This window comes from Mizuhopecten yessoensis, unplaced genomic scaffold, assembly GCF_002113885.1.
Source record: "Mizuhopecten yessoensis strain PY_sf001 unplaced genomic scaffold, ASM211388v2 scaffold10711, whole genome shotgun sequence".
Lineage (NCBI taxonomy): Eukaryota > Metazoa > Mollusca > Bivalvia > Pectinida > Pectinidae > Mizuhopecten > Mizuhopecten yessoensis.
Window position 1 is genome coordinate 706,626 of NW_018408683.1, and position 26,827 is coordinate 733,452.

The 26,827-nt window shown below is 37.7% G+C and overlaps 2 protein-coding genes across 4 annotated transcripts in view; both read left to right on the top strand.

Annotated features, from left to right (window-relative positions):
• The first annotated feature begins 15,874 nt into the window (after positions 1–15,874).
• On the top strand, positions 15,875–18,987 carry LOC110461960. Of its 3 annotated transcripts, none has more exons than XM_021515709.1 (2): positions 15,875–16,833; positions 18,100–18,987. In XM_021515709.1, exon 1 carries the CDS (start codon positions 16,040–16,042, stop codon positions 16,829–16,831), a length of 792 nt encoding a protein of 263 aa, XP_021371384.1. In that variant the 5' UTR covers positions 15,875–16,039; the 3' UTR covers positions 16,832–16,833; positions 18,100–18,987. The 3 variants fall into 3 exon arrangements, with proteins under 3 accessions (XP_021371384.1, XP_021371385.1, XP_021371383.1); XM_021515710.1 differs by having other exon boundaries at positions 18,804–18,987; XM_021515708.1 differs by lacking the exon at positions 18,100–18,987 and having other exon boundaries at positions 15,875–16,460; positions 16,801–18,092.
• Positions 18,988–19,598: 611 nt separating this feature from the next.
• Positions 19,599–26,827, top strand: part of LOC110461934 (ficolin-1-like) — a 28,610-nt gene continuing 21,381 nt past the window's right edge. Inside the window, exon 1 of the mRNA XM_021515675.1 lies at positions 19,599–19,663. The gene's annotated coding sequence lies outside the window, so the exon portion shown is untranslated. The remainder of the gene's footprint in view (positions 19,664–26,827) is intronic.

The following is a 26,827-nucleotide window of genomic DNA, read 5'->3' on the forward strand; positions in this document are numbered from 1 at the left end:
TGCAACATGTCCCACACATGCTCGATGGGATACTGGGCCGTAACGGTAGGCCTACCATTATGGAAGACATGGAGGTCAGTTTTGCAACAAAGGCTTATGCCTCCCCACACCATCACTGAACCTCCACCATATTGGTCATGTTCCACAACGTTAACTGCCTGGAACCTCTACCCAGATTGTCTCCATACTCAAACGCACCAGTCGGTGAAGTCGAGACAGAATCTGGACTTGTCAGTAAAAAGAAAAATTCCTGAAGAGTCCAAGTGCTGTGAGCTTGGGCCCAATCTAATCGGTCCCTAACATGGCGGGCAGTTAAGGAAACTCGTATTGCATCCCTACACACATTTCATATTTTGAATTTCACCTACAGTTTACCGTTAATTGGACTTTGTTAAATAATTGTACTACATTTTGTATGTTAAAGTTTTCCGTTTAGCTGGGGGTTGAGCTAAATTTCATAAAAGTACATGTGCTGTCATAACCAAACCTGGATTATACTTATATCTTTGCATTTTGTTATTAATTACTTATACAATGTATATTTTGTCACCCTGACCTAAGCTGCAACATCCGTTTTCTGATTAGACAATATGGCCACCTTATAAGGGCTTCTGATTGGTCAAAATTCAGTTATTGTTCGATTGCAATCAAATTTGGAAAATACATGTATTTTGGCACTGCAGTCGCAACATCCGTTTTCAGATTTGACAAAAAATGGCTGCTGTATATTGGGTTCTGATTGGTCGAAATTCAGTTACTGTTCGATTTCGCAAAAAAATAGTAGGTACGTGTATTTTAGCATTGCAAACTCAACTGCGGCGTCCAGATTGTGATTTGACAACATGGTTGCCGTATAATGGCTTCTGTTTGGTCGAAATTCAGATATTGGTCGATTTCGCTTAAATTTTGTATGTAGGTATATTTTGTCACTGCAAACTCGGCCACATTAACCAATTTCTGATTTGACATACTGGTCACCTATACGGGCTTCTAATTGGTCGAAATTCATTTATTGTTCGATTTCAATCAAATGGTAAGTACATGTTTTTTGGTACTGCGAACTCAAACGCGGCATCCCTTTTCTGATCTGACAAGACAGTCTTCGTATTGCTCAAATTTGGTATGTACATGACTTCCGTTCACCTATTTACATTTGTTTTTCTGAATGCGCGGTTAGTTCGGTGGACATCTGTAATGGCCAGCTCCCATTACAATTAGCACTTGTGTCTATTATACCTTCATGTTGATGTATTGCCAAACTTGTTTATAAAATATAAAATTCCGAACTTCGGATCAAACTTACAATGCTTGACACATCGAATCTTATGCTCAAAGCGGGGACAGGCGAGACATATAATTACGCGTAATTCTTGTTATTTCTACTAGTTGATGTGCCGTTTGCAACAAAATATATTGCTTTTATAAATACCATACTAAACTATAATTGTATATGTTTACTTTTATATTTTCCTGTTATAAGGACCAGAAATCAACATTTAAACATGCTTATATCTAACCCCTTCAAAATCCTCCAAAATTTCGTCGACGTACGTCGTTTTTACTGGTTTTCTGATATGTTTACTTTGAAATCATCATATTCCTGGAATCAAAACTATTCGGCGGAAATGCTGATAAATATCTCTTTTGTTAAACTATTTAAGGAAAATGCTCAAATTTGGTTTTAAAGTACTATTCGAACCATTTTCTGACCGTGTAGTTTGGGAAGTGTACCAATTGTGGTAGCGTGACATTACGTGACCTTAAACAAGCATCAATCATGAAAACGGTTCCTAACTGTCTGAGTGACTACCCGGGTACCAGAAGCATTTAGGAGGTTATTTCGTAAATCTGTAACAGTCTGGGACCTGTGACGCCGTACCTGTATAGGCAAAAATCGGTCTTGGCGCTGCGTTGTAGCCCCAGAACGACCTCCAGCATCACGTCTGGAAGGGTTTCCGTTAGTTTGGAAACAATTCCACATTCTTGCCACCACACTTTGAGGCACCACAAGGTCTGCTTCAACTAAAACCGAGACACGCTAACTTGCAGCAATCCGATGCCCCTATTCATTTCACCGTCATTTATCTGTTGTCTGATTCGTCTTTGTGCCATATTAAAAACCAAAAACACGCAAAGAATATTAATCAAATTGATTTCCTTAACAATTTGCACAACGCCTTACTTAGCCTAGCTTAGCTTTTGAAAGGGGTGTACACGTTGAAAAGCGTGCACGCGCTTTTATGGTTAATTGGACACACCCACACAGGACGATTTGGAAGGCTAAGATATTCACCCAAAACAGTACGGAAGGAAAATATAATATCCTTTCTAACATTTTGATTTTTTTTTCTTCAAAATATAGGTGATCCTTAGCAAAATGTGAGTAGTATATATGGTAATCTAAACAAGGTTTTCCCTATAGTTCGTTGTTTTGATGTTTCTGTATCGTCAGTGACAACGCTATATCTGGAGACAACCTAACGTCATCTAAATGTTTACTTCCTACAATCATTTCATGTAATGCTATGCGAGAAAGGCCGAGTAAAAATGAAACTGATGCAGTTGGGTTCATAAATATATGAGTGTTATTTCTTCTGGTAAGAACATGGACAAACATCATGTTTTTGCCTGATCTCGTATATAATATTGTCAAGATTACTGCGTTATACGTCACGTTTTAGTCTTTTCATGAAAATGGAGCACTATGGTACATGGTGCTTAGCGTAGGAAGGACAGAGCTGGTTCAAACGAATTCAGCCTTTACCAGACTCATTGATCCCCTTATCGTGAATAACACATAATTATGAAGTTGGTTTAGATGAGTGCTATGGATTTAAATCGGTATGAAAATGAAAAGCCACTATTTGTACAATATAGAACACAGTTAAATATGGGAAATGTAGCAGAGTGCTATGTTTATACACAACATAACAAAAGTAATTATAGTTCAAGAAAATGTATTTAAGGTTCGAAACTAGTGACTTGTTCAGTTATAAAAAAAAATAAGATTTATTATTTTGGCATTCTTCGATTGTAAAATGAAAACATATGATGCATTGTGGTGTAAGTTGTGTGTTCCTTGTGTTTATCGCAGTCGAGTATATACAAATCTATTGGCGAGACATTAACGATATATCACAAGTATATACAAATCTATTGGCGAGACATTAACGATATACAAATCTATTGGCGAGGCATTAACGATATATCACTACTTTACAGTCGAGTATATACAAATCTATTGGCAAGACATTAACGATATATCACTACTTTACAGTCGAGTATATACAAATCAATTAGCGAGACATTAACTATATATCAATACTTTACTGTTCATGCTTGCGTTCTATTGGCAGTATTTCACGAATGACAGAATAATACTCATCCCTACAATAAAACCATATATATAATTCAGCAGCTCGAAGTCCTCGCAGTCAAAAACTGGTGAGATCGTAATTGTAGTTTCACTTTTAAAATGTCAAGATATCTTCTGGTAATTTTGAGGTTGTTCATCCTATGCCGCACATCACTCGGACAGTTAAACCAGGACCATTTCGGCCGCAGGTTTGGAACAACAGAACCAAACATGACCGAATCAAATATTGAGACCGAGGACGTTACATCCCCGGTTCAGTGCGTGCTAGCTTGTGTGGTCAAGCGTTGTTGCGTGGCCGTATCCTACGACTCTGAGAACGGTCAGTGTCGAACATCGTCACGAGCGTTCCTAGAAGGGGAGGGAGGACACATGCACTCCAGTTTACAGTTCTATGGTCTCTCGGCTAAAACAGGTACTTTTTACTCTACTTAATTATAGTGAAATTCATTCATTGAATGTGTTTCCCATTTTTGTTTATATTTGTCAATATCTTTTTACTTTATTGTTTATCGTAGTCATTCGTTCAATTCGGCTTTTCAAAATGGAACGTTCTTAAAGGAGGGTTTCGCTAACGTTTTTAATATCTAGTTCATGAGTTTTTACGGTCTGTTCGTCGTCCGTTATCGTTTTTTACATTTTATTTTTTAACTCAGATATCCTGAACTGTTTTTGTTGACGCTGGATGGAAACGATCAGTGCATGGTACACTCATGCTCCACTGATGAACTCTGGGGTCTGGTGTTGCCCGTGGTATTTTACACTCTTGCCAATAACATGGAAACAACTTACATGTAAGCCCCCACCATTTTACTCATAAAATTGCTAGACATGAATGAATTGAATTACTCTTATTTCTATAAAAATGGCCCGCAGATTTGATTCACCCTTCCAATAACCATATAAGTAACTGTACAGAAAGAAACAAATACTCTTTAAGTTCTTGGTGTCTGAACCGCCCCTTGGGGATAAGGCCTTGTTATATATTTTTGATTCAACTCTCTTGATAGATATGTACGATATTCAACAGATTTTATATTGAAAATAATATTTTATGTCAGCGATGACTAAGTTGTACAAGGAGTTGTCAACTTATCAGATTTTTCTTATAAACAATACGCACGATACCCGTAGAGTGTACGTATATTGATCACCTGTTGGTATTTTTCGAACCCTTAAGTGGCGCGAAATGCCACATGGGTTTGCTCTTTCCACACTTTGTTCAATTTCGGTGCTTCCCCATGCGTGAAAGCCTTCTGGGAAATGACGACAGCATACAATCAGCAAAAATATGGTAGTAAACCCCTGCGGTATTCGTGTTTAGTTCATTTTACAAGTGAAATATCACGAATTTTCCATTTGGTAAAAACATGTCTTCAATGAAATGAAGATATTCGAAATATTTTGTCTTCATATATGAAGACATCACACTTAATATTGTCCAATCAAAACGGTACATTCTATTCACTGCGTAGATTTTCAGTTTCAAGTTTAGATAAAGCGACGGCAGAATAAGTGGTTGTTTGATTCCATCTTTGCAACAAACATTATAGATTTTACATAAATACACAATTAAGGTCATTTTTGTTTGGAAATCCTACCATTTGAAAGCAGCAAAGGGCAGAATTGCATTGAGAAACACATTCAAAATGGCGCTCCATTGTTGTCAAGCGTGACTTCATTAGAACCTGGCGTCAAAATTACGGCACACATTTTTATGCTTTTCTAATGTACCAATATTTACGTCGCGAGACGTATAAAAAGTAATTAAAATTTTAAAAAAAATCCGTTATTTACGATCTATATATATATTTCACTCGTATAAAACGAATATCTGAGAACAACCAAAAAACAGCGTAATAGCAAAATATCTCTTTGTAGCAGTCTCGAGAGGAAAATAATTCGTTGACAAGTATCCTAAGCCATAAATTCACAACATATATATTATTCAAAGATGGGCTACGATTAACACTTCGACCCAGAAGGCGTTTAGTATTTTATCCGAAGGTACATTTGCGAAAGAAATGTTTGTAAAAAATCGCGGCAGGTATACATGATATTTAATGTCAATCATGTACTGTCTCTTCTCTCTCTCAGAAGATGACGACGTTATTACCAACTCGTTGACACTTGCGTGCTTTAAGTCAACTATTTAGTGACAATAGTGCAACATGTAAAATATTGAGCGTGAACGGATTATTCTGAACCACCACTCTAATCAACCATATCAATTTTCCTGAAGGTTTAAATCTGAAATGGACAGTTTAAATAGAACCATTTAGTTTGTTTTGCTATTTACGATAATTATAACAATAAATAAAACACACACACACACCCTCACACACCGTCCGCCTGTCCTAAAACAATTTTTGATATTGCTATCACTCAAAAAGTACTGGACGGATCTTTCTCATAATTCAAATGAAGATTTCCTTTCGTCATTGGTTATGCATGATTCATTTAGAGAGCGTTCGGAAAAAGCAAAATAGATTCAAGGTAGCCATCTTTAATTTCGACGTTCAACTTTAATGCTCTGTCAATTTCAAGCTTGGTTATTAGACTGTTGAGATCTGATTGACTGTTGTTTATAAAGAATTGATAGAATTGCTGATTTTCTCGTTATACTTTCTGCCAATATAGAGTTTTCAGATGTGATGCTTTGTAATATTTATAAGGCTTCTACGATCTGACTAACTGATTGTTCCAGACGATATCTTGCAAAGGAGTTTTTGGCTTCCGATAAAACTTGCTTGATATAAACTAACAGTCCAAGTCCTTTTAAGCTCACCTGGTCCAATAGGGGAAATAAAGCAAATTCTTTAAAATCCTTCTTCTTCTTTAGGAATGAAAGGATTTGTTCCATATTTACGTCTGAAGCATTCTTGGATGAAGGGGAACACATTTTGTATAAATGGTGGGTCTGGCCTCCCAGGGGCCTGAGGGGCGGGGCCCAATAGGGGAAATTAGCAAATTCTTTAAAATCCTGCTTCTTCTTTTGGAATGAAAGGAATTGGTCCATGTTTGGTGTGTAGCATCCTTGGGTAAAGGGGAACTAATTTTGTACAAACGTGGGGTGTGGCCCCCCTGGGACCTGAAGGGCGGGGCACAATAGGGGAAATAGAGATTAAACATTTATAATCCTTCTTTTACCATAGGGATTAAGGGATTTTATCCTAATTTAGTCTGTAACATCCTTGGACCAAGGGGTCTCAATTTTGTATAAGCAGTTGGTGTCGTCTCCAAGGGGGCAAAAGGGCGGGGTCCAATAGGGGAAATAGTGGTAAACCTTTAAAATCCTTCTTCTACCATAGGGATGAATGGATTTCTTCCCATTTTGGTCTGGAGGATCTTGGCAAAAGGGACTCAATTTTGTATACAGTGAGTGTGGCCCACTGGGGGCGGAAGGGCGTGGCCCAATAGGGGAAACATAGCAAATTCTTCAAATACCTTCTTCTGTACAAACGCCAGGATTTTGTCCAAATTTGGTATGAAACATCCTTGGGTGAAGGGGAACCAATTTTGTATTAATCGGTGTGTCTAATACCCATGTAGGCAGAGAAGTGGGGCCCAATAGGGGAAATAGAGGTAAAACCTTTAAAATCGTTCTTCTACCATAGGGATTAAGGAATTTTATCCTAATTTAGTCTGGAGCATCATTGGGCCAAGGGGACTCAATTTTGTATAAGCAGTGTGTGTGGTCTCCCAAGGGGCAGAAGGGCGGGTTCCAATAGGAGAAATAGTTTGTTCCCGCTATATCTCAAGTACTGGATGTACTTACAGAATCTACCATGGAGTGCTATATCTTTACTTCATACCAATTATTTTAAACATATTCAGGTGAGCGATACAGGCCCTCTGGGCCTCTTGTAAAGCTACACAATATATATTAAGAGACTATTGCAATCTGATCCAATACGCAACAGAAACGATTGCTTTTTATTCCCTCATAATGGCTTAAAGCAATTAGCTATCATTCGATCTAACTGTGTGCTGGCCAAACTTCCACCTTAATAGAGTTCTGGTGGGGTTTTTCCAGAGATGCAAGCAATATTTCTATTTCAGTACGATTGTCATAAGGATGTAGTCACGCATCGATACCGAAAACGATAATGGTATTAGTAAATGGTGCATTTGATTCATAGTCAACAGAACCTATTTAAGGATCTCTGAACTTGGTGTCAAAAGTTCAAGTGTGGTAAGCTAACTAAACATTTAATATCTTAATAAAATATCTCATAAAGCAATCGAGTTATCTCGATTAATTTAGAGATTGTGATATATATCTAACACTTTTAAAGATATCTAACATAAGCTTTCAAAGAAAACGAAACAAACATCCATTTAATTCAGTTACATATTTCGTTAGCTCATTCCAAAATATAATTATTTCAAATGCATCATCATTTTTTTCACTGATATGTTTATTTCTAAACGATACATATGTTTCATTGAAAAATGTCTATCACTTTTAAAGATATATTTAATTCATTTAAAGATGTTTATTTTAAGTTAATAGGATCTTATTCAAATGCAAGAGATATCTTAAGGTAATAGGATTGTGTCGCCATTTCTCAGTAGAATTTATTTAAATTTTGTAGTTATATTGCTTTGGAGTAAAGAAAATGTTCTGCCACAAAAAAAAATATAGGTTGCAGAATTTTAAGGATTTTAAATGGAAATTTATATAAAAAGGATTGAATTTTGAAAAAAAAAAATGAAACACACTTTTTTTTGCAAAATAATGTCAATAAAAATGATACTAACATAGATTTGTATTGCATTAAAGTATATCAATTTCATAAATGCTGAAATTGTGTAAAATTAATCATCTATAAACGATTAAAAATTGACATTTTATAATAAAACCATATACACATAGTAATTGCATGCAAGAGTTATCGTTCTTGAAAAACTTCACAGTAGTGAAATAGGTAGCCGGTTTCCTGAAGTACAGAAAAATGGACACATGTGACTTATTGATCAAAAAAACAACTGAATTAATGCCTTGATTGCTTTGTTCTGTCAATAATAAGCATACAATATTCATCAGTTTAATATTAAACATTAGAATATGCGGAAATTGTGATACTGTCTCCCTACATTGGATTTTCAACTAGGGATGTACTTCCTATTTCCGTTTAGCAATACACTTCTATGAACTTAAGCGAAATAAAGATATATTAAAGTGAAAAAGACAAAAAATCATTCCATTCAAAGTTATCCCCAATATATTTCGTACCCGACGTTGGATACTAAATGTTAACTTGCTTGCCTTAGTGTGTCCCACAATACCTAATTGTTTTATGTCATGTCATTAGGCAATACAATTCCCGAGGATTGAGTAGTTCAATGCTTCTTTTATTCTTGTGATTATCCTCTGAGTTATATGTTACTGGTATTATTCGTGAACAAATGTAGTCTTTCTGATGATTCAAATTGATTATTCTATCATGCTAACCAACAACATAGGAAACCCGAACACGCCAAAATCGGCATTTTGACCATTAGTAGCTGTATAATTCATCCTGGAGAATTAACGCTTAAAGCTGACGAACTGAAACTCCAAACATAAGTAGTCCAAGTTATTCTGAAGAAAACTATATATTTGGTTTTTCGATATCTTTCAAAGAACGACCCTGAGAGGGTTTTGAAAATGGGGTGTATTTCTGGGGTTTCGTGGAATTTTCCAGAAGATCCAATTTGGGTACCCTCTCTAGGCTAGAATTGAAATAAGAACTTGTTGCGCATGCGTTAAATACGAAGAAATGTTCTCGCCGCTTATCCGGTTCAACTTGTAGCGGTGAGTTGGATGGAATTTTGACTAGTGCCAGTAGTGTCTACCATTTTACGATATTCTACGTTATGGCTATTTTAAAACGATCAATGTTTGCTGCTGATCACAATCATGGATGTAAGATATGACCCAGAGTTTAAAATCTCTAGCAAAAACCCGTAGGCCTACTGTACCCTACATGTTTGTTGACGTTGCGGAACAGTTCTCGTTTCTTCAATTTACCTTCGTTATTTTTTGTTTCTACATTTAATTAAATTAAGATGTCGGTGTGTGAAGCCTTTGTGGTAATCTCTCATCTGTGATAATTTGTTTACGTCTAAAAATAGCCACGGTATTTAATCCCCAGCTTGAGGAGACATCACTGCACGCGCGACTAGCATATTACCTGAGCATTTATGACAAAGATTATCACGATGACTGTAATGAGTCATTATCAGAAATTGTCACACTTTTTGGAAAAGGAACACTCAAAACAAAGTCCTGTGCTGTTACTGCATATTTTTTTTTCATTTACAGTATAAACACATCAAATGAATTTTAATAAACATTTAAAGTGTTATTTCCTAAAAATTGTTGTTTTGGTAGGTATAACCAAAAAAACCCACACATATTTACAAAAGTTCCATCCTATTACCAATACCATTAAAGTTTTTAACAAGAAAAATAAATAATAAATAGAATAACTTATTCTTGTGATAAAATAACAATATTCTAATTAATTTCACATATTATTGTTTCAAAAGCAATGTGGTCGAACGGCACTGTATAGATTCCGGAAATAGGGATCACCGAAGCGAGAGTTAAATAAATCACGTTGTTGTACACCTCCAGTCGAGGTAAATTGGATTATTTTAATCATTACTCATGTTGTATAATTAGTCAAGACGGATGAAGCAGTTATTTTTGCAACTTTTCAACCCGATAAACTGTAATATATATTGATATTCACTTCTTAATCTTACATAATCGATCATTAATCACAAGCGCTGACATCCGAGTCGATCTAATTTCTACAATTCTGATAATGAATCTGATAAATTTTGATTGAATTCAGAGACGATGATGAAAAAAGAGTATGAGGAGACATGCAATCAAAGCAAATTCCTGTTAAGTTAATGTCTGAAGTTTGAACAACCCTGGCTCATAATCGACGACTACTGTATGGTTACTTGCTTGTTATGATAAAATTGACTATGATTACTAGTGATTGTACTGTCGATTAATTGCGATTTCCTTGTATAACTATTACATGGTAACAAGTTGCTTCTGATTGTTATTACAGAGGTTTTGCAACCTTACGGGTACATGTGAGCTACAGTACGCGTACAACTATATTCTATGATTACATAAAGGACTGTCCACATGTACGTGTAGCATGTAAGCTGTGGCTTTTCAACTTTCTATCGTAATATGAAAAGGCAAAGCCTAAAAAGAGCGTTGCTTTTGTTGATATCTGATATGTAATGATTCAGAATGAGATAATACTGCTTTCAGAATGATATAATTATAAGAACACAAGCTCAATGAGATTTTAAGACCGTCATAACAATTAGGGGGAGACCTGGGCAAATTCGGCCCCTTTTATTTTCTGTTCTGGGAAGTAGGGCAGCACGTCCGTTTTTGAAGAATTATCTAACTTTTCCTGTCAGAAGATCGGATGGCCGAACGAGCCGAAAGTCGATCTAAACCCCTAAAACATATAAAATTACTCTGAACACCTTAGTTTAGTTCTAAATATAGCTGTAACAAATTATCAGGTCCCTGTTGTGTTCATAACTTTTTTGATATTTTTCTAAACAGGGAACATGAAAGTGAATAAATTCTTTGTACACATCTGCATTAACATAGGAGACTTATTTCTTCTGGAACTAGAAGAAAATTCTTCGTTTGTGTAACTGTCTTCCTAAGTTCCGGTGGTCTTGCATGCAATGTTCAATTATTTTACTAAACTCTATAAAGCTGTTTTGGCAGTAACTGCACTCGAAATTATCTGTGTGAGATAAACCGTTTATTCCACCAACAGGCAAAATGTAATAATGCAATGCAATAAACCATACAGTAATATAAAGCCGCAGGCGCTATTAACATACAGTCTGGTCGCTATTATCCATACAGTAGCATGTCCAAAGGTGCTATTTACAATCATTGTTTATTTTATGTTTAAAAACACAAATGCTTTCGTTGATGTGTGTTTTGAATTTATAAATCATTGAATTAAGAAAAAATACATAAACCATGTGTCAAAGGAGATCTGTAATTTAATTATTGACATAATCTGTGATTCTATATATTTTAATGTGCTTTTTAGTTTCATTTCTGGAATATTTCAAGTTCGTAACGCAGGTTGATCTATTGATACTATACCGAAAACATGACCATGATCACAAGCATGCCGTGGTCTTCAAAAATCTGCCTCGCTTCGGCGATCGCTATTTCCAGAACCTATACAGTGCCGTTTGACCACAGTGAAAAGTATATATACATTTTCAAAGTTATTTTTTAATTCAATTATCAGACTAATTGTATAATTTACTCAAGTGAATTAGAAACATAAAATAACTTTATGAAATCATAATGTCAGTGAAGGCAAATTCGTCACATTAGATAGGGTTTCTGTTAATAATTCGACCAAATAGGCATGTATCAAAATGCCGACGAGCACCAATACAGAAGAAGATTCGACTGAAATGCCTGTTGTAAACACGCCTGCATGACGTCACGCAGCAACATTTGTGACGTCATCAGGCCTTCCGTGGTTTTGCTCAAAGGTGCAGGCAGTTTCGCAACCTTCAAACATTTAACTAATTTACAAGTGATCTAAGTGTTTAAATGTAAAATGTTGTATGTTTATGTTACACAAGCCGTACTAATACGAACAGCTCCAAATGTGTGTTTGTAACAATGATTAACATTGAAATACATGGCTTTTCTTAGTTGTGATAGTTAGTTTTCGGTAACTTGAAGAAACTGACTAATGTTGTTTGAGAAAGATGACGGGTATCGGCTGAGATGATGTCAATTTACATGATACGCAATAAAGACTCTGTCCTTAACAAATATAAACTTCCAAATCGCTGCCCAATATTATATTTTTTATCGGGTCAGGATGAGAGGGTCCAGGGCTTTCAACGATCGCCCCCCGTCTTTTTTGATAATTTGTCACATATGTACGTATCCGATAGTCTTGCACGTCAACGGGAAACATCTGACAAATAAAAACGATTTTCTTGGGCTTGAAAACTTATTCAACAAAGACTGCCCGGCCAGGTGTTGTAAATGTACTTACTTTTTCATGTAAAACTCAGTCTTTGGTAAATGTCGGTCTCTACGTACAATCAGCATGCGATTGTACAGCAGTACTTTCAGGCCGACAACTAATTCCTTTCAGATATAAATCTAGAAAATTTCTAGATGGTATTTTAATTTAAGTGTTGTAAGATTGTTGAATGTAAGACGCAAACAATACTTTTAAAAAGATACTGGTTGATTGTATTCTAAAAACACATTGCATGAAAATGGAAACTGACGAATTATCAACTCGCGAATCTTTCCGATCGTCATTTCCATAAACACGCAGTGGATCGTCAGTACATTGTACATGTACCAAAGTACACTTGTAGAAAAACAATTTACTTGCATTAACTGCAATTAGCGTTAAGATATGGGTATTTTCATGTGTATGTAATAAATTTACACTAAATAACAACCAACTGGCCTCAGATTAATGAGTTTAGTTGACGAGATGTCCGTCGCACAGACCAAATTTTTAAGTTTCGTTGTGTTACAAGATATTTCATAACTGTTTTGATTAAAAGTATAGCTTTTCCCTTCTTATACCTCTTCTTGTCAAAATATTTGAAGGCTTTAACTATGTTGAATACTATGGTGACGTTATTTACGTCACATTTTATGTATTATGACGTCATATGGCATTTTCGTCACAGGGTGGCGAATTTGGGTGCATGGCGAATTTGCCTGCACTAACGTTATATATCGTAACCCAAGAACATATAAATTGATAAAATCTACTCGTCCGACAGACTAGTTGCTAGCAACAAACAAGATGGTGGAGGATCCAAGATGGCGGATTTCATAGCAACCCAGTGAACCTACGGCCCCATATCCACATCGCCTCATCATGTGCGTTTTGATTGTGACGTCATCAATTTTGAGGTACTCACAGGCTTACTGCCATTGTATCTGTATTAACACTCTCCCTTCTGGTTTTTAGGTATACGCTCCAGGAGGTCCGTACTTGTTTTTAGACTGCACTACAGGTGACCAACACTTCTGAGAGGAAAAAAAGAAACAGGAAAAAAGAAGGACATTGCATTTCAGTGTACAGATACTCAATAAAAAAAAGTAGACACAGCCTCTCTTCTTCTGGTTCTTTCTTTTCTATTCTGGTAGCTTGTTTGCAATCATGTCGACATGAAAATGAGGGGCTCTGTTCTCGACAATACGAAAGCCCTTCAAGTGCACGCCGATATGGGTTTATTTTACAATATAATATAATTCTTACAATATAATATAATTCTTTATTTACAAGTTGTTGCTTAAATAAGCTAGCGTATTAAAAAAATATGAATGCCTTTTCTCAAAGAAAAAATAATGTTGATCTTCCTAGCTCATCAATGCTAACAGGTACAGAAATGCTGTTGCGTGGTTTGAACTGAAGGAAATAGGAAGGACTGACATATGGACATAGATGGAGGGACTGACATGGACATAGATGGAGGGACTGACATATTGACATGGATGGAGGGACTGACATATGGACATAGATGGAAGGACAGACATATGGACATGAATGGAAGGACTGACATATGGACATAGATGGAAGGACTGACATATGGACAGATGGAAGGACTGACATGAACATAGATGAAAGGACAGACATATGGACATAAATGGAAAGACTGACATATGGACATAGATGGAAGGACTGACATTTGGACATAGATGGAGGGACTGACATATGGACATATAGATGGAGGGACTGACATATGGACATATAGAAGGAATACAAACGAATATTGAATACTGGCCGCTTGTACGTCGTTGTCTATGCATTCTTTGGCGATGTTGTTTCCTAATGCGCTCCTTTTCGTTTGATATGTTTTGTCGTTCCTCTCTGTACATGTCTGCTTGCCGTTGTATTAATTGGTGTTGGCGGAGGAAGTCGGATAGACTGTAGAAAAGTGTGTCGTCTGAACTTGTCAGAATCGTACGGGAAGCTTTAGATGACGTCACGGTCGTCGAACGTGACGTCACTATCATCGATCGATATCCACTCTTACCTCAGGCTTCTATGTAAAATCAAAAGAATATTAGAAGACGGAGGGGTCAATTTCAGTTTTGAGGGGTCAATAGCCCCTCCAGGATTATCCCTGGGAAGCATAAACGAAAATTTCTGGGGGTTTTCCACGAAATCGAAAGTTTAGATATTTCTATTTATAAGCATATTCCATGTATAAGTATTAATCTTTTTTGTAAGACATCTATCATGTATTGTAAAGGGTTGTGTCAAGGATTCCATACTGTAAATGCACTGGACTGGTCATAGCCGAAGATAACTCCTTGCAAGCTCAGTGTTAGACAACCCTGTCAATTGTCGGTAAAAACTTGTAGCTGAAGTTACTTAACAATTTCTAGCTATTCTATAGTTTTAAAACAGTTACGATTCAAGAAATAGTTAGAATTGTCATGAAATACGTTTTAAAGTAAAGAAAGTACCTGATAATCGTTGCTATTCGTAGACTGAACCGTCCTTCAAAGCCTGGTGACGTGTCAACAATCCGTTAGTGTGACGTCATAACCGAATATAAGAGTTACTTCCCTTCTACCGTAAATGATTTTGGTCTATTTTTTTCATACAATAAAAACATTACTGAGAAAAAAACATTAAAAAGTGTTATTTTTCCTTACAAGTTAAGTATTTTATCTTATGAAATGAATTGAATGATATTTTAACGTAAAAATAGACATTTGTCAACCTTTGTCGACTATTGGACCATATTTGTCCTGTCCATATTTGTCCACTATTTGTCCACTACTTATACACTATTTGTCCACTACTTGTACACTATTTGTCCATATTTGTCCACATTTGTCCAATGGAAACCCGATTTTCACGTATCCCTGAGCAATGTCTACATCTTTAGCTGATACGGGATGTGTCGTTGCTCAGTGTAGTGTATAAACACCTTTATAGATTAACCAATAACAAAAGCTTTTGGTATTTACTAACTATAAGTGTTTTATTTTGAAATTAATGTTAGCAATCACTCAATTCAAACGTAGGAAATAATTTATGAAATTTGTTGATGTACATAGGGTCGTTCAATCTGTTACTCAAGTCTTTGCTAATAATAGCAGTACTTTAACTCTGTAATGTGTAATTTTGTTATCACTGAACATGTGAAACACTAAGTTTAAATAATCAAGTTCACTGTTAACATTTAATATCATGTGGTTCCAATATGGATTTGCACGCACTGTCCTACGAAAACACCAGTTCCTGTAGCGTTTGATCAAATGTCTCCACATGTTCAAAACTTCTTCAAAAGGGTGGCCAGCTGATAGTATTCCCAGAAAGTTATGCATATACCGTGTTTGCTCGGTACAACATTGTCACTGTAGCTACTGCCGTGAAACTTCCTAATGTCTACACACGTGTAGGGCTTATGTACCGTAACGTAAAATATATTTATCATTGTTATGTAAACGAGTGGACGGGATGTCCGTGTCTTGTCTCGCACGTGCAGCTACTAGTGCACGTGGGACAGGTATGCTTGGGACAGTAGCGACACGTACAGGTGTCTGTGTTCGCCTAGCTGTCGATCAGTCCGGACGTACTTGTTATCGCTGATATGACCGAGTTAAATACCGAGGGGGATAGTATTGGTCCTACGGATAGTGTTCCGGCCCCAAAACCAGTTAGTTCTAATAACGACGCCTTCCAGGCTTTGGACTTATTTACTACCTACCTTGACGCAAAATTGAAAGGTCTACGGGACGATATAAGGGAGGAACATGACTTGTCCGCTAACTCCTTCAAACGTTTGAAAAAAGAAAGAGAAGTGAAATTTAAATTCAATGGAAATAAAAAACAGTTTGATTTCAATTCCGAAGTCCTTGAAGAAGTAGAATTGGCTGAGAAAGCTGTGGTGAAGGGTGATTCCTCCTCAACTAGGGACAGTTTACGTAACATCCGTACTCTGCTTGAGAAACGTAATAAGCTGATACGTATTGCAGACAAGTCAGTGTGTGGCTGGGATACCGTGAATGAGTACCAAAGTGATGAGCTCGCCAGTGACTCAGAGGATGAAAAGAAAATTCGTCAGGCTGAATTCAGGGCTCAGCGGAAGAAACGTTCCACGAAAAAATCGACCCCAGCGGCTGCAGGGGGACCCCCCGGGAGACAGCACGGGCCCCAGTACATGCCTGGTGCTGGCAACACTCATGATTCTTTTCGTGGATTTTATCACCAGTGGCAGCAGCAGCGCCCGGCCTCAGGTCGTTTTCAACGAGGAGGATTCTGGCCTCAATTCGGCGGGAGGGGCCGTGGGACTCCCGGCCCCAATGATTTGTGCCACGCCTGCGGAGGAGTCGGTCACTGGAGAACGAACTGCCCAAAACTGTCGGATTCAGCCGGAAAATGAAGTTAAGTACTCTGATGATACTTTTGAAATTGGTGTCTTTGAGGAAAATTATGAAATATCTGAAAAACATTTTAACGATACTGGGGTCAAAGGCCGATTGAAAAGGTGTGTTGATTTTTGGAGAAATACTATAGAAGCCAACGATTATATTTTGAATGTTCTGTCGGAGGGTTATTTGATTCCATTTATATCTACTCCGCCTAACAAATTTAATTTTAATAATAAATCTGCATTTAAACATTCAGAATTCGTATCTAAAGCTATTCTAGAGCTTTTAGAAGTAGGAAGCGTTGTTGAAATGAATACCATTCCCTTTGTAGTGAATCCATTATCAGTTTCGGTTGGTTCTACTGGCAAAAAACGTCTAATTTTAGATTTACGAGAAGTTAATTTACATGTGTGGAAGGAAAAAGTTTAAGTTTGACCTAAAATCAGGGTATCATCATATTGACATTCATCCTTCTCACCACAAATTCTTAGGATTTTCTTGGTGTTTGAACGGTAGAGTTAGATACTTCTGTTTTACGGTGCTACCTTTTGGACTTTCATCAGCCCCTTATATTTTCACGAAGGTTATTAGGCCCCTTGTCAAGTTTTGGAGGAGGAATGGGATTTGTATAGTGGTGTATAATGAGCGCCACGTGGTTTTATTTACATGTTATGCGAGTGCGCATTCAGCTTACGGACTTCGATTGGCTGATGTAATACACGCCCACTTACTCACACATGCGTGAGACTGAGTTGTAAATATGTTAAGTCATGCGTACATTTCAATGTCACGTGTGTTTTAGTGCAATTCATTGTTATTACTTGACTGAGACCGACTTGAGGTTTTCGTAGCATTACATTTGTATATAAGGCCACTTGGCCTAATTGTATATCGCCACTTGGCTAAAAGAGATGTTTTGACATCATGTAAGTTTTCGCAACATTATATAAGGCCACTTGACCTAATTGTATATTGCCACTTGGCAAAACAGATGTTTTTGGTATCATTTACATGTATAATAGAGACCACGTGGTCTATACGTAAGCTACATCATGTACCGAATGTCATTGTAAAGGTCACTTGGCCTATGGTGTACAGATGTTTATATAGCGACATTGTACGTATTCCGGCATCAGTATTATTGAAAACATTTCATCTAGATATATATATGTCTATTGTTGTACCTGTTAATATAGTCATTTTTCTCTTTCTGTTTGAACATTCAAATGATATTTTAAATGCATTTTCTCTATCGAGTTTTTGTTTGTACTGTTTACAGGTACAGATATGTTCTCTGTTGGTATTTGGAAAGAACGTCTTTCTATACAAGATGTTAGTCTGCGCCACTTGGCTTCTGATCTTCACGATTTTGTGCTTAAATCAAGAGCAGCTTCTACTAGTTCTCTTTATCTCAGACGGTACAGGAAATGGCAGGCTGCTAACGCGGGAGTACCCGATCGATTATTTTAAGCTCATGGTCGCTGGAGATCAGAAACCGCTAAAGATGGTTACGTTAAGGACAAGCTTGAGTCTAAGCTATCAGTATCAAAAAATCTAGGGTTGTAATGTTATTTTGTAATGATGTTGCATCATTGTTGTCTCGAAACGATTTGTTAAATTAATTAAATTTATTAATCTGATTTTGCCCGTTCTTTGTTTTCTGTACGTCCTCGTTGCTAGGCGGACGAACTCCCGGTAAAGAGTTGGAGTTTTATATGATAAATAATTTATGTTCGTTTGAGGGAAGCGAATTAGAATATAAATATATTTATCATTGTTATGTAAACGAGTGGACGGGATGTCCGTGTCTTGTCTCGCACGTGCAGCTACTAGTGCACGTGGGACAGGTATGCTTGGGACAGTAGCGACACGTACAGGTGTCTGTGTTCGCCTAGCTGTTGATCAGTCCGGACTTCCCGCCCACCCGCCCATTCTTGTTAGTACTTGTTCAGTTTTTGGGTGGCTGTTACATTATATTTCCAGCAATCCTTTCACATGGGGAATGAAACAACCTGATTTGTGTACAGCTATTTTGGAGCATGAAGGACAAGACGAAGTGGCCAGCAATTCCCGCACAGCACTGGGATTACGGATCCATTTTCCGATTTCCATGTAATTTTACCTGAATAAATATGTACGTCCTCGTTGCTAGGCGGACGAACTCCCGGTAAAGAGTTGGAGTTTTATATGATAAATAATTTATGTTCGTTTGAGGGAAGCGAATTAGAATATAATGTTATCTCCAATGTGACTAAACAAGTTTACATCTTTTCCCTCGGTGAAACTTTGTATGGCCTCGCGTATGATGCTGTCCAGTGATTTTATGCGTAATATAGCAGCAGGTGTGAGATTCATAAAAGTAAATTCCTTTATCAGAGCAGCAGTGTGAGGAATAAGGAAAACTTTACAAAAACAGTCTTTTCCCAGCCTGTAGACTTGTACGGACTCGCACAGTGTGGGTAGTCCCCTTCGTTTAGTAGGTAATTTTGGTTTTGTATGGGCTTTGGATTCCTGTACAAGTGTGTCAGTTTTAGTACTCACGCTGTTGTCTATCATTTGGCTGTCGCCTTCTCCTTCTCCTTCCTGTTCGACGTTTCCTTCTTGTTCTACCTCTCCTTTTGATTTCATCAGAAAATAACTGTTGTGTCGGTTGAGTGAGCTGAGTCGAAACTGGAATTGGTAATGCGAAATTGATGACGTCACACGCAATACACAAACATGTATGAAATGATGTGTAGGAGGGTTGTAGTTTGTGTATCGGTTATGACGTCACACTAACGGATTGTTGACACGACACCAGGCTTTGAAGGACGGTTCAGTCTACGAATAGCAACGATTATCAGGTATTTTCTTTACTTTAAAACGTATTTCATGACAATTCTAACTATTCCTTGAATCGTAACTGTTTTAAAGCTATAGAATAGCTAGAAATTGTAACTTCAGCTACAAGTTTACCGGCAATTGACAGGGTTGTCTAACAGCTTGCAAGGAGCTATCTTCGGCTATGACCAGTGCATTTACAGTATGGAATCCTTGAAACAACCCTTTACAAGACATGATAGATGTCTTACAAAAAAGATGAATACTTATACATGCAATATGCTTATAAATAGAAATATCTTAACTTTCGTTTTCGTGGAAACCCCCCAGATATTTTCGTTTATGCTTCCCAGGAATAATCCTAGAGGCGCCATTGACCCATCAAAACTGAAATTGACCCCTCCGTCTTCAAATATTCTTTTAATTTTACATAGAAGCCTGTGTTAAGAGTGGATATCGATCGATGATAGTGACGTCACGTTCGATGACCGTGACGTCATCTAAAGCTTCCCGTACGATTCTGACAAGTTCAGACGACAGTTTTCTACAGTCTATCCGACTTCCTCCGCCAACACCAATTAATACAACGGCAAGCAGACTTGTACAGGAAGGAACGACAAAACATATCAAACGACAAGGAGCGCATTAGGAAACAGCATCGCCAAAGAATGCATAGACAACGACGTGCAAGCGGCCAGTATTCAGTATTCGTTTGTATTCCATCTATATGTCCATATGTCAGTCCCTCCATCTATGTCCAAATGTCAGTCCTTCCATCCATGTTCATGTCAGTCCTTCCATCTATGTCCATATGTCAGTCCTTCCATCCATGTCCATATGTCAGTCCTTCCATCTATGTCCATATGTCAGTCCTTCCATCCATGTCAATATGTCAGTCCCTCCATCTATGTCCATGTCAGTCCCTCCATCTATGTCCATATGTCAGTCCCTCCTATTTCTTTCAGTTCAAAACACGCAACAGCATTTCCTGTTAGCATTGATGAGCTAGGAAGATCAACATTATTTTTTCTTTTGAAAAGGCATTCATATTTTTTTAATACGCTAGCTTATTTAAGCAACAACTTGTAAATAAAGAATTATATTATATTGTAAATAAATAATTATATTATATTGTAAAGAAAACCCATATCGGCGTGCACTTGAAGGGCTTTCGTATAGTCGAGAACAGAGCCCCTCATTTTCACGTCGACATGATTGCAAACAAGCTACCAGAATAGAAAAGAAAGAATCAGAAGAAGAGAGGCTGTGTCTACTTTTTTTATTGAGTATCTGTACACTGAAATGCAATGTTCTTCTTTTTTCCTGTTTCTTTTTTCCTCTCAGAAGTGTTGGGCAAAATTGATGACGTCACAATCAAAACACACATGATGAGGCAATGTGGATGTGGGGCCGTAGATTCACTGGGTTGCTATGGAAATCCGCCATCTTAGATCCTCCACCATCTTGTTTGTTGCTAGCAACAAACAAGATGGCGGATCCAAGATGGCGAATTTCCTTAGCAACCCAGCCCCACATCCTCATCATATCATCAAATAAAAATCACTCGTCTGTCAGCAAAATCTGCTCCTCAAGACGAGCGGACGAGTGCTTTTGCCGAGCCTGAAGATACTTGCATGCATGTACACGTATAAAAATAATTTATAAACTAGTACATCACAATTGCAATTGTAATACAGAAGTGAAAATTGTGTAAAAAGGTGTTCTCGTATTTAAGACTTAAATTGTAAAAACCATCGATAACAGACCAAAATTTTAAATAAAATAAAAAAATGCAGAAAATTGTTATTTTTAGCCTTAACATTGACCCTCACAGAAAGGAATTTTTCTCCTAAAACATGTCTTAAATTAAACATCACTTTCATGGTAACCAAAATACTCGGTCACAATTCAGCATACGCCCAACATTATTTTTTTCGCAAACTTCGCATGTGTTGGAGGTTTTGTTGGAGCAGTTTACAGACTGACCAAATTGAAATCTCGAACCAAATACAAATTTTATATTATGAAAAATATACAGCCTTGCACTGTTCACTTCAAAATGACAAATACCAATTTGAGTGATTTTTTTTGATTTTTTTTTTATACATTTATACATTGTATAAAATTCATGGCCAGGCCCAGATACTGTGGTCTGCTACATTATATGGAAAGGTTGATAATTTTAAGTTAAAAAAAACCCCCATAAATGTCTAAAAAATTATACGATGAACAAAACGACCTGTCAGGTTACTGTGTATTCCCTGAAACTCTGAAAGGTATATTTTGATCCATTTTCCTCTCAAACAAGTAACAAAGGGAAGTAATGTTGAAAATGAAAAGTCCCATAATTCCACGTTTTCTTCAATAAAGTTGCATTTTGTGTTGAATATGGTACTTTGCGTCTCTGTGCATGTAATTGAGTGCATCATACATGTACTATGTACTATCACATTATACCTTGCTATTATATAATGTCATAGTTAGCATAACGTCTATGACATCATAAATACTCACTCTGGTATCATAATCACTGTGTAGGACTGACACCGGATATAGCTAGTACCGAAGCGGGCATGGAAGCTGGACGTAGTCAAATCACGCTAATTTTTTTTATATTTCTTGTATTTTCTGGTATTGTCGAGACAAATAAAGAAGCATGACAGTCAAGCATAGACGTAATTCATATGTGAAACAGGAGGCATGTAATTGTTTCGGTGTAGTTGCAAATTATTTACAAAAACAGTCTGCCTATAGTACCGCTAAATCTTCATTCTCAACAGCAAATATTGTCTTGACTTGATATTTGCCAGTAGATTATATACATTATATGCTAAGATGATTTCTTATAGTTATATAGTCATGATAATACATGGAGTCGCTCTATATTATGCTTCTTTCTTTAGATATTGGTATAACTAAAATTGGTGAAGTGTACGGCGAATAGCAATACATTGTACGGCGAATAGGAATGTTTTTGATAACTGGTGTACGGCGAATAGTTCATATAGTATACAGTATTTAAGTGAATATCTTGCCTAAATGTGATATATTTTGTTAAGGATTCCCGTCCCGTCGCCTAAAATGTAACGAGGCATTGTTTTGTTTTTCTACGGCATCGCTATACATAACCAAATAATTTCATAACAATTACCCATACCTTGCGTTAGTTTCTTCAGATTTTTTTTGGATATTATGAGATTTCGATTTTTTTTTCGATTTTTTTTTTCAATGGAACAAAATGAAACAAAAAACTTTTTATTTGATGCAACAATGGTTTATTAGAAATTTATTACATACTTACTAATAAATACGGGTTTTTTGTATATGCGATACGACACAATTGCTCTTACCCATATTAGGCCGGGAGCTAGAAGGGTCCACCGTGCATCCCCCCCTCCACAAACCTCCGAACCAATATTTTTCTGAAGCTCCATGACGCCCTGATCACGAAAATAAATGTTAACATTGCGTAAGTTGGGACGAACTTCCGGTTATGACGTCATCAAGATGGCCGCCATAGTGAAATTTACACAAAAAGTGAAAAAATATCATAAAATCGTTATTTTTCGATCAAATTTAACAAATGAGGTATCAAAATGACCGCAATAGAATAACAAACAGATCTGTTAACAAAACAAACTACTATGAATAGATTCATTTGCAACAAAAAAGGAATTCATGTCGATTTTGAAGTCAAAATTTCAATTTTTCGCAAAATAATTGTCTTTATTTTTGGTCAAATCTTTTCCAGAAAGCAAACAACCTTAGTCATGATTCAGAAATGTTTTATTCACGCTATTGGGCTGAATAACCACACGCTATTTTGTTCATATCCTGTGTATCACAACTGTTTAAATATCAACAGTCATATCAACAATAATTGCCGTTTCTGTGTGTCTAAATATCTAACAAACACAGAGTTCATGTCATTCGAGGGTACATATTGTCAATCCAGATCACTGTCTGTGCCTTCACCACTGCTTTGTACACTAAACTGATCTAGCACATCTGTCAGCTGGTATACAGTTTCCGAGTCATCTGAATCCACATCGTCGTCAGACTCCAGTGGTTCGCCAGCGATGTCGATGGGCTCCCATGGCAGAACATCTCCTGTGTACCACAGTGGCTCCAGCTTTCCATCCTTGACCTACCATCCGTGGTCAACATTCACATCTGGAATATCTGGTTCAGCAATGTGGGCCCTCTTCCAGATTCCAACCCTGATAGTTGACACGTCTTACGTGCTGCTCCAGACTTCTTCTGCATGGTGGAAGTGATCCAATGTCCATATTCTTTGAAGGGTGGGGTTGGTCTTCCTTGGCACACAGCTCCTGTATGCGGATGTATCGAAGCTCATTAATCTTGTGCACTCTAGCACGACCATATATATGGCCCACGTGAATTCCTTCAGTTCATCAAGGAGGTCTTCGGTTATGTCCCAAGTTTCCCCCAACCTGCAGAGTACATCAGCAAACTTTGGAGTTTTCTGGAGAGTTTTCAGTGGCTTGATCTTTCCTATTTCTTTGAATGCGATGGTAGTGTCACATCTAGTGTATGCATGGAGACACATGAGTGTTGTGCAGTGGTTCTGTGTATAGCCCTCTGCCAGGTCGATGATGTTGATCAGTCGCTGCATATTTTCAGTGCCAGTGTCAAATAGAATCACTACATTTGGCAATGTGAGGGCGTAGTGCAGTAGGATGAAGAATACATCGCTGTCTGGACTTTTGATCCGGATGTACTCATATCCCTTGTTCTTTCCATACATGCAGTACAGAACTACTCTGGAATCAGTTTCCTCTTGGGATGAGCGTAGAGTTTCGATCTCCATCTTTGCTGTGCTATGCCCATCTTTAGACGTCAGCTGGTGTGTAGCTCCTTCACATGTGATGATGACTTTTCTTCCAAGGAGCTTATTGGCATATGAATGATTACTTCACGTCTTGCAGAGGAGATTGATGAATTGTATCTTGTTGTCATCATTTGTCAGGAACTGCTTCCAATCAGGAGGTTTCTTTGTGCTTGCCCCCTTTACAATGAGCTTCTCGCTACAGCCCCTTCTCTCACGTTCCGTGGATTTGACAGAATTGGGAGTATACATATCTGTGATGAACACCGCATCTGTTGTCGTTGACATCATGCCAAAAATCTTGTTGCCGATCAAGCTGAAATTGGCTGGTATCTCCTTGAGGAAGTAGAAGTAGGCATTACCATCATGGACCACAAGTGTTGACTCAGCCGATGGAACCGGTGCATTCTCACACTCTTTGGTCAGATACTGGAAAGATTTAGATTTGTCTGTCTTTGCCAGAAATCCATCTGCTGTTCCAATGCTGTATGGGACAGGGGTCAGCGGGTACGTCATCAGTTCCCTCATGTCCAACTGCAAGCCCTGGCTTTGGGATTTCACAAATAGTTGGAAGGCAATATTGCCTTGTTGGTTATACTGGACCACTTTGTTGTTTGCCGTTGTTACTTTCATCTTCTTGTTCATTTCACCAAGCGTTCTCAGATTCATCCGCTTTACTGGTTCAAAGAAGTTTTCAATCTTCTCCAGCCTGTCTTTTATGAAAGCTTTCTGTGCCTCTTTTCCTGACTTTTCTGCGCCCAGAAAAATCAGTTGCTATAATTGCAGTGGCTGCAGCTCCAGATGAAAGACTGATAAGTTTTTCTTGGTCGTCAACTATAAATAGATTGATGAAGCTTTCAACTGCCTCCTTTGCCTTTCGTACGCATTTCTCACTTTTCAGGATCTCTGCAGGTCGTACATCACGATGCATTGTTCCACTTTGGCTGTTAGCTGTCGGTATGTCAGCCATGTTCAGTGTCGTGTTGACATACTGGGATCTCGTGTGTGTTGTTCGCACCCATCTTTGGTATGCAACATGGTTGCTGAGAACCCCTGAAACACCAAAACCACCCCCACCAGCGCCACCGTGAGATTTGGCATGTCTCATAAAGGTTTCCTCGATAGTTTTTTCGACGGCACAGCGTTTTCCGGGTATGAAGGAACGAGCCACACTCATGGCTCCCCTCTTGATCAAATCAGTTGCTCCGGGATGAGATACCTCAATGTTAACCAGGAAGATGGAGAAGTATGTGAGATATCGGGCGTAGTTCTGACCACCGAATGCAAAAAATATGTTTGTCATGAGATGCAAACAGTGTGCATATGCAAGGAAGTCATTGTGCTTCACTGCCTGTACGAGAGAGAGTACTAGCCATATATGACTCATGGAGGAAGCCCAAAGTTAGGGCAGTTTTTCCGTGACTGCCTTCACTGACCTCCACTCTATACTGCAGGTAACCCTGGATGTAGTTACTGAATGCATCGTCATCTAATGCTGCGTCCAATTTGGTTTCTGTGAGCGATTGTAAAAAAACATCCAACTTCTTCATCGAGTCTGCTGGGATGGAAGAGAACAGTTCCTGCTCATCTTGGGGAGCCATGTATTGTTCCAATAACAACCTTTCCATGCACCCCAGCATGGTCTTATGGCAGTGCTTTGCCATAAGATTTAGAAAAAGATTTGACCAAAAATAATGACAATTATTTTGTGAAAAAATGAAATTTTGACCTCAAAATCGACATGAATTCATTTTTCGCTGGAAATGAATCTATTCATAGTAGTTTGTTTTGTTAACAGATCTGTTTGTTATTCTATTGCGGTCATTTTGATACCTCATTTGTTAAATTTGATCGAAAAATAATGATTTTATAATTTTTTCACATTTTGTGTAAATTTCACTATGACGGCCATCTTGATGACGTCATAACCGGAAGTTCGTCCCAATTTACGCAATGTTAACATTTATTTTCGTGATCAGGGCGTCATGGAGCTTCAGAAAAATATTGGTTCGGAGGTTTGTGGGGGGGGGGATGCACGGTGGACCCTTATTCAGATAACATCGCAAGTTCAACCGCTCGTCTTCCCTGCGACCATGTCAAAAAGTTATTGACGTATTCGTGATCACTAGTACTGGAGGGATCCTCATCGGACGTCGGTGTCGGCTCATCAGTAAAATTGCCAGTAAGCTTAGTAGGGGCCTCAGTAGCCAGCGTCTCTCTTCAATGTGTGAACGAGTGTCACTTTGTTTCCTCACATAGTCGTGTTCCAGTGGCGGATCCGTCTGAGAATATTCTTTAAAAATTCATGTATTTTCACCATTTTCCTCATTTTTTTCCC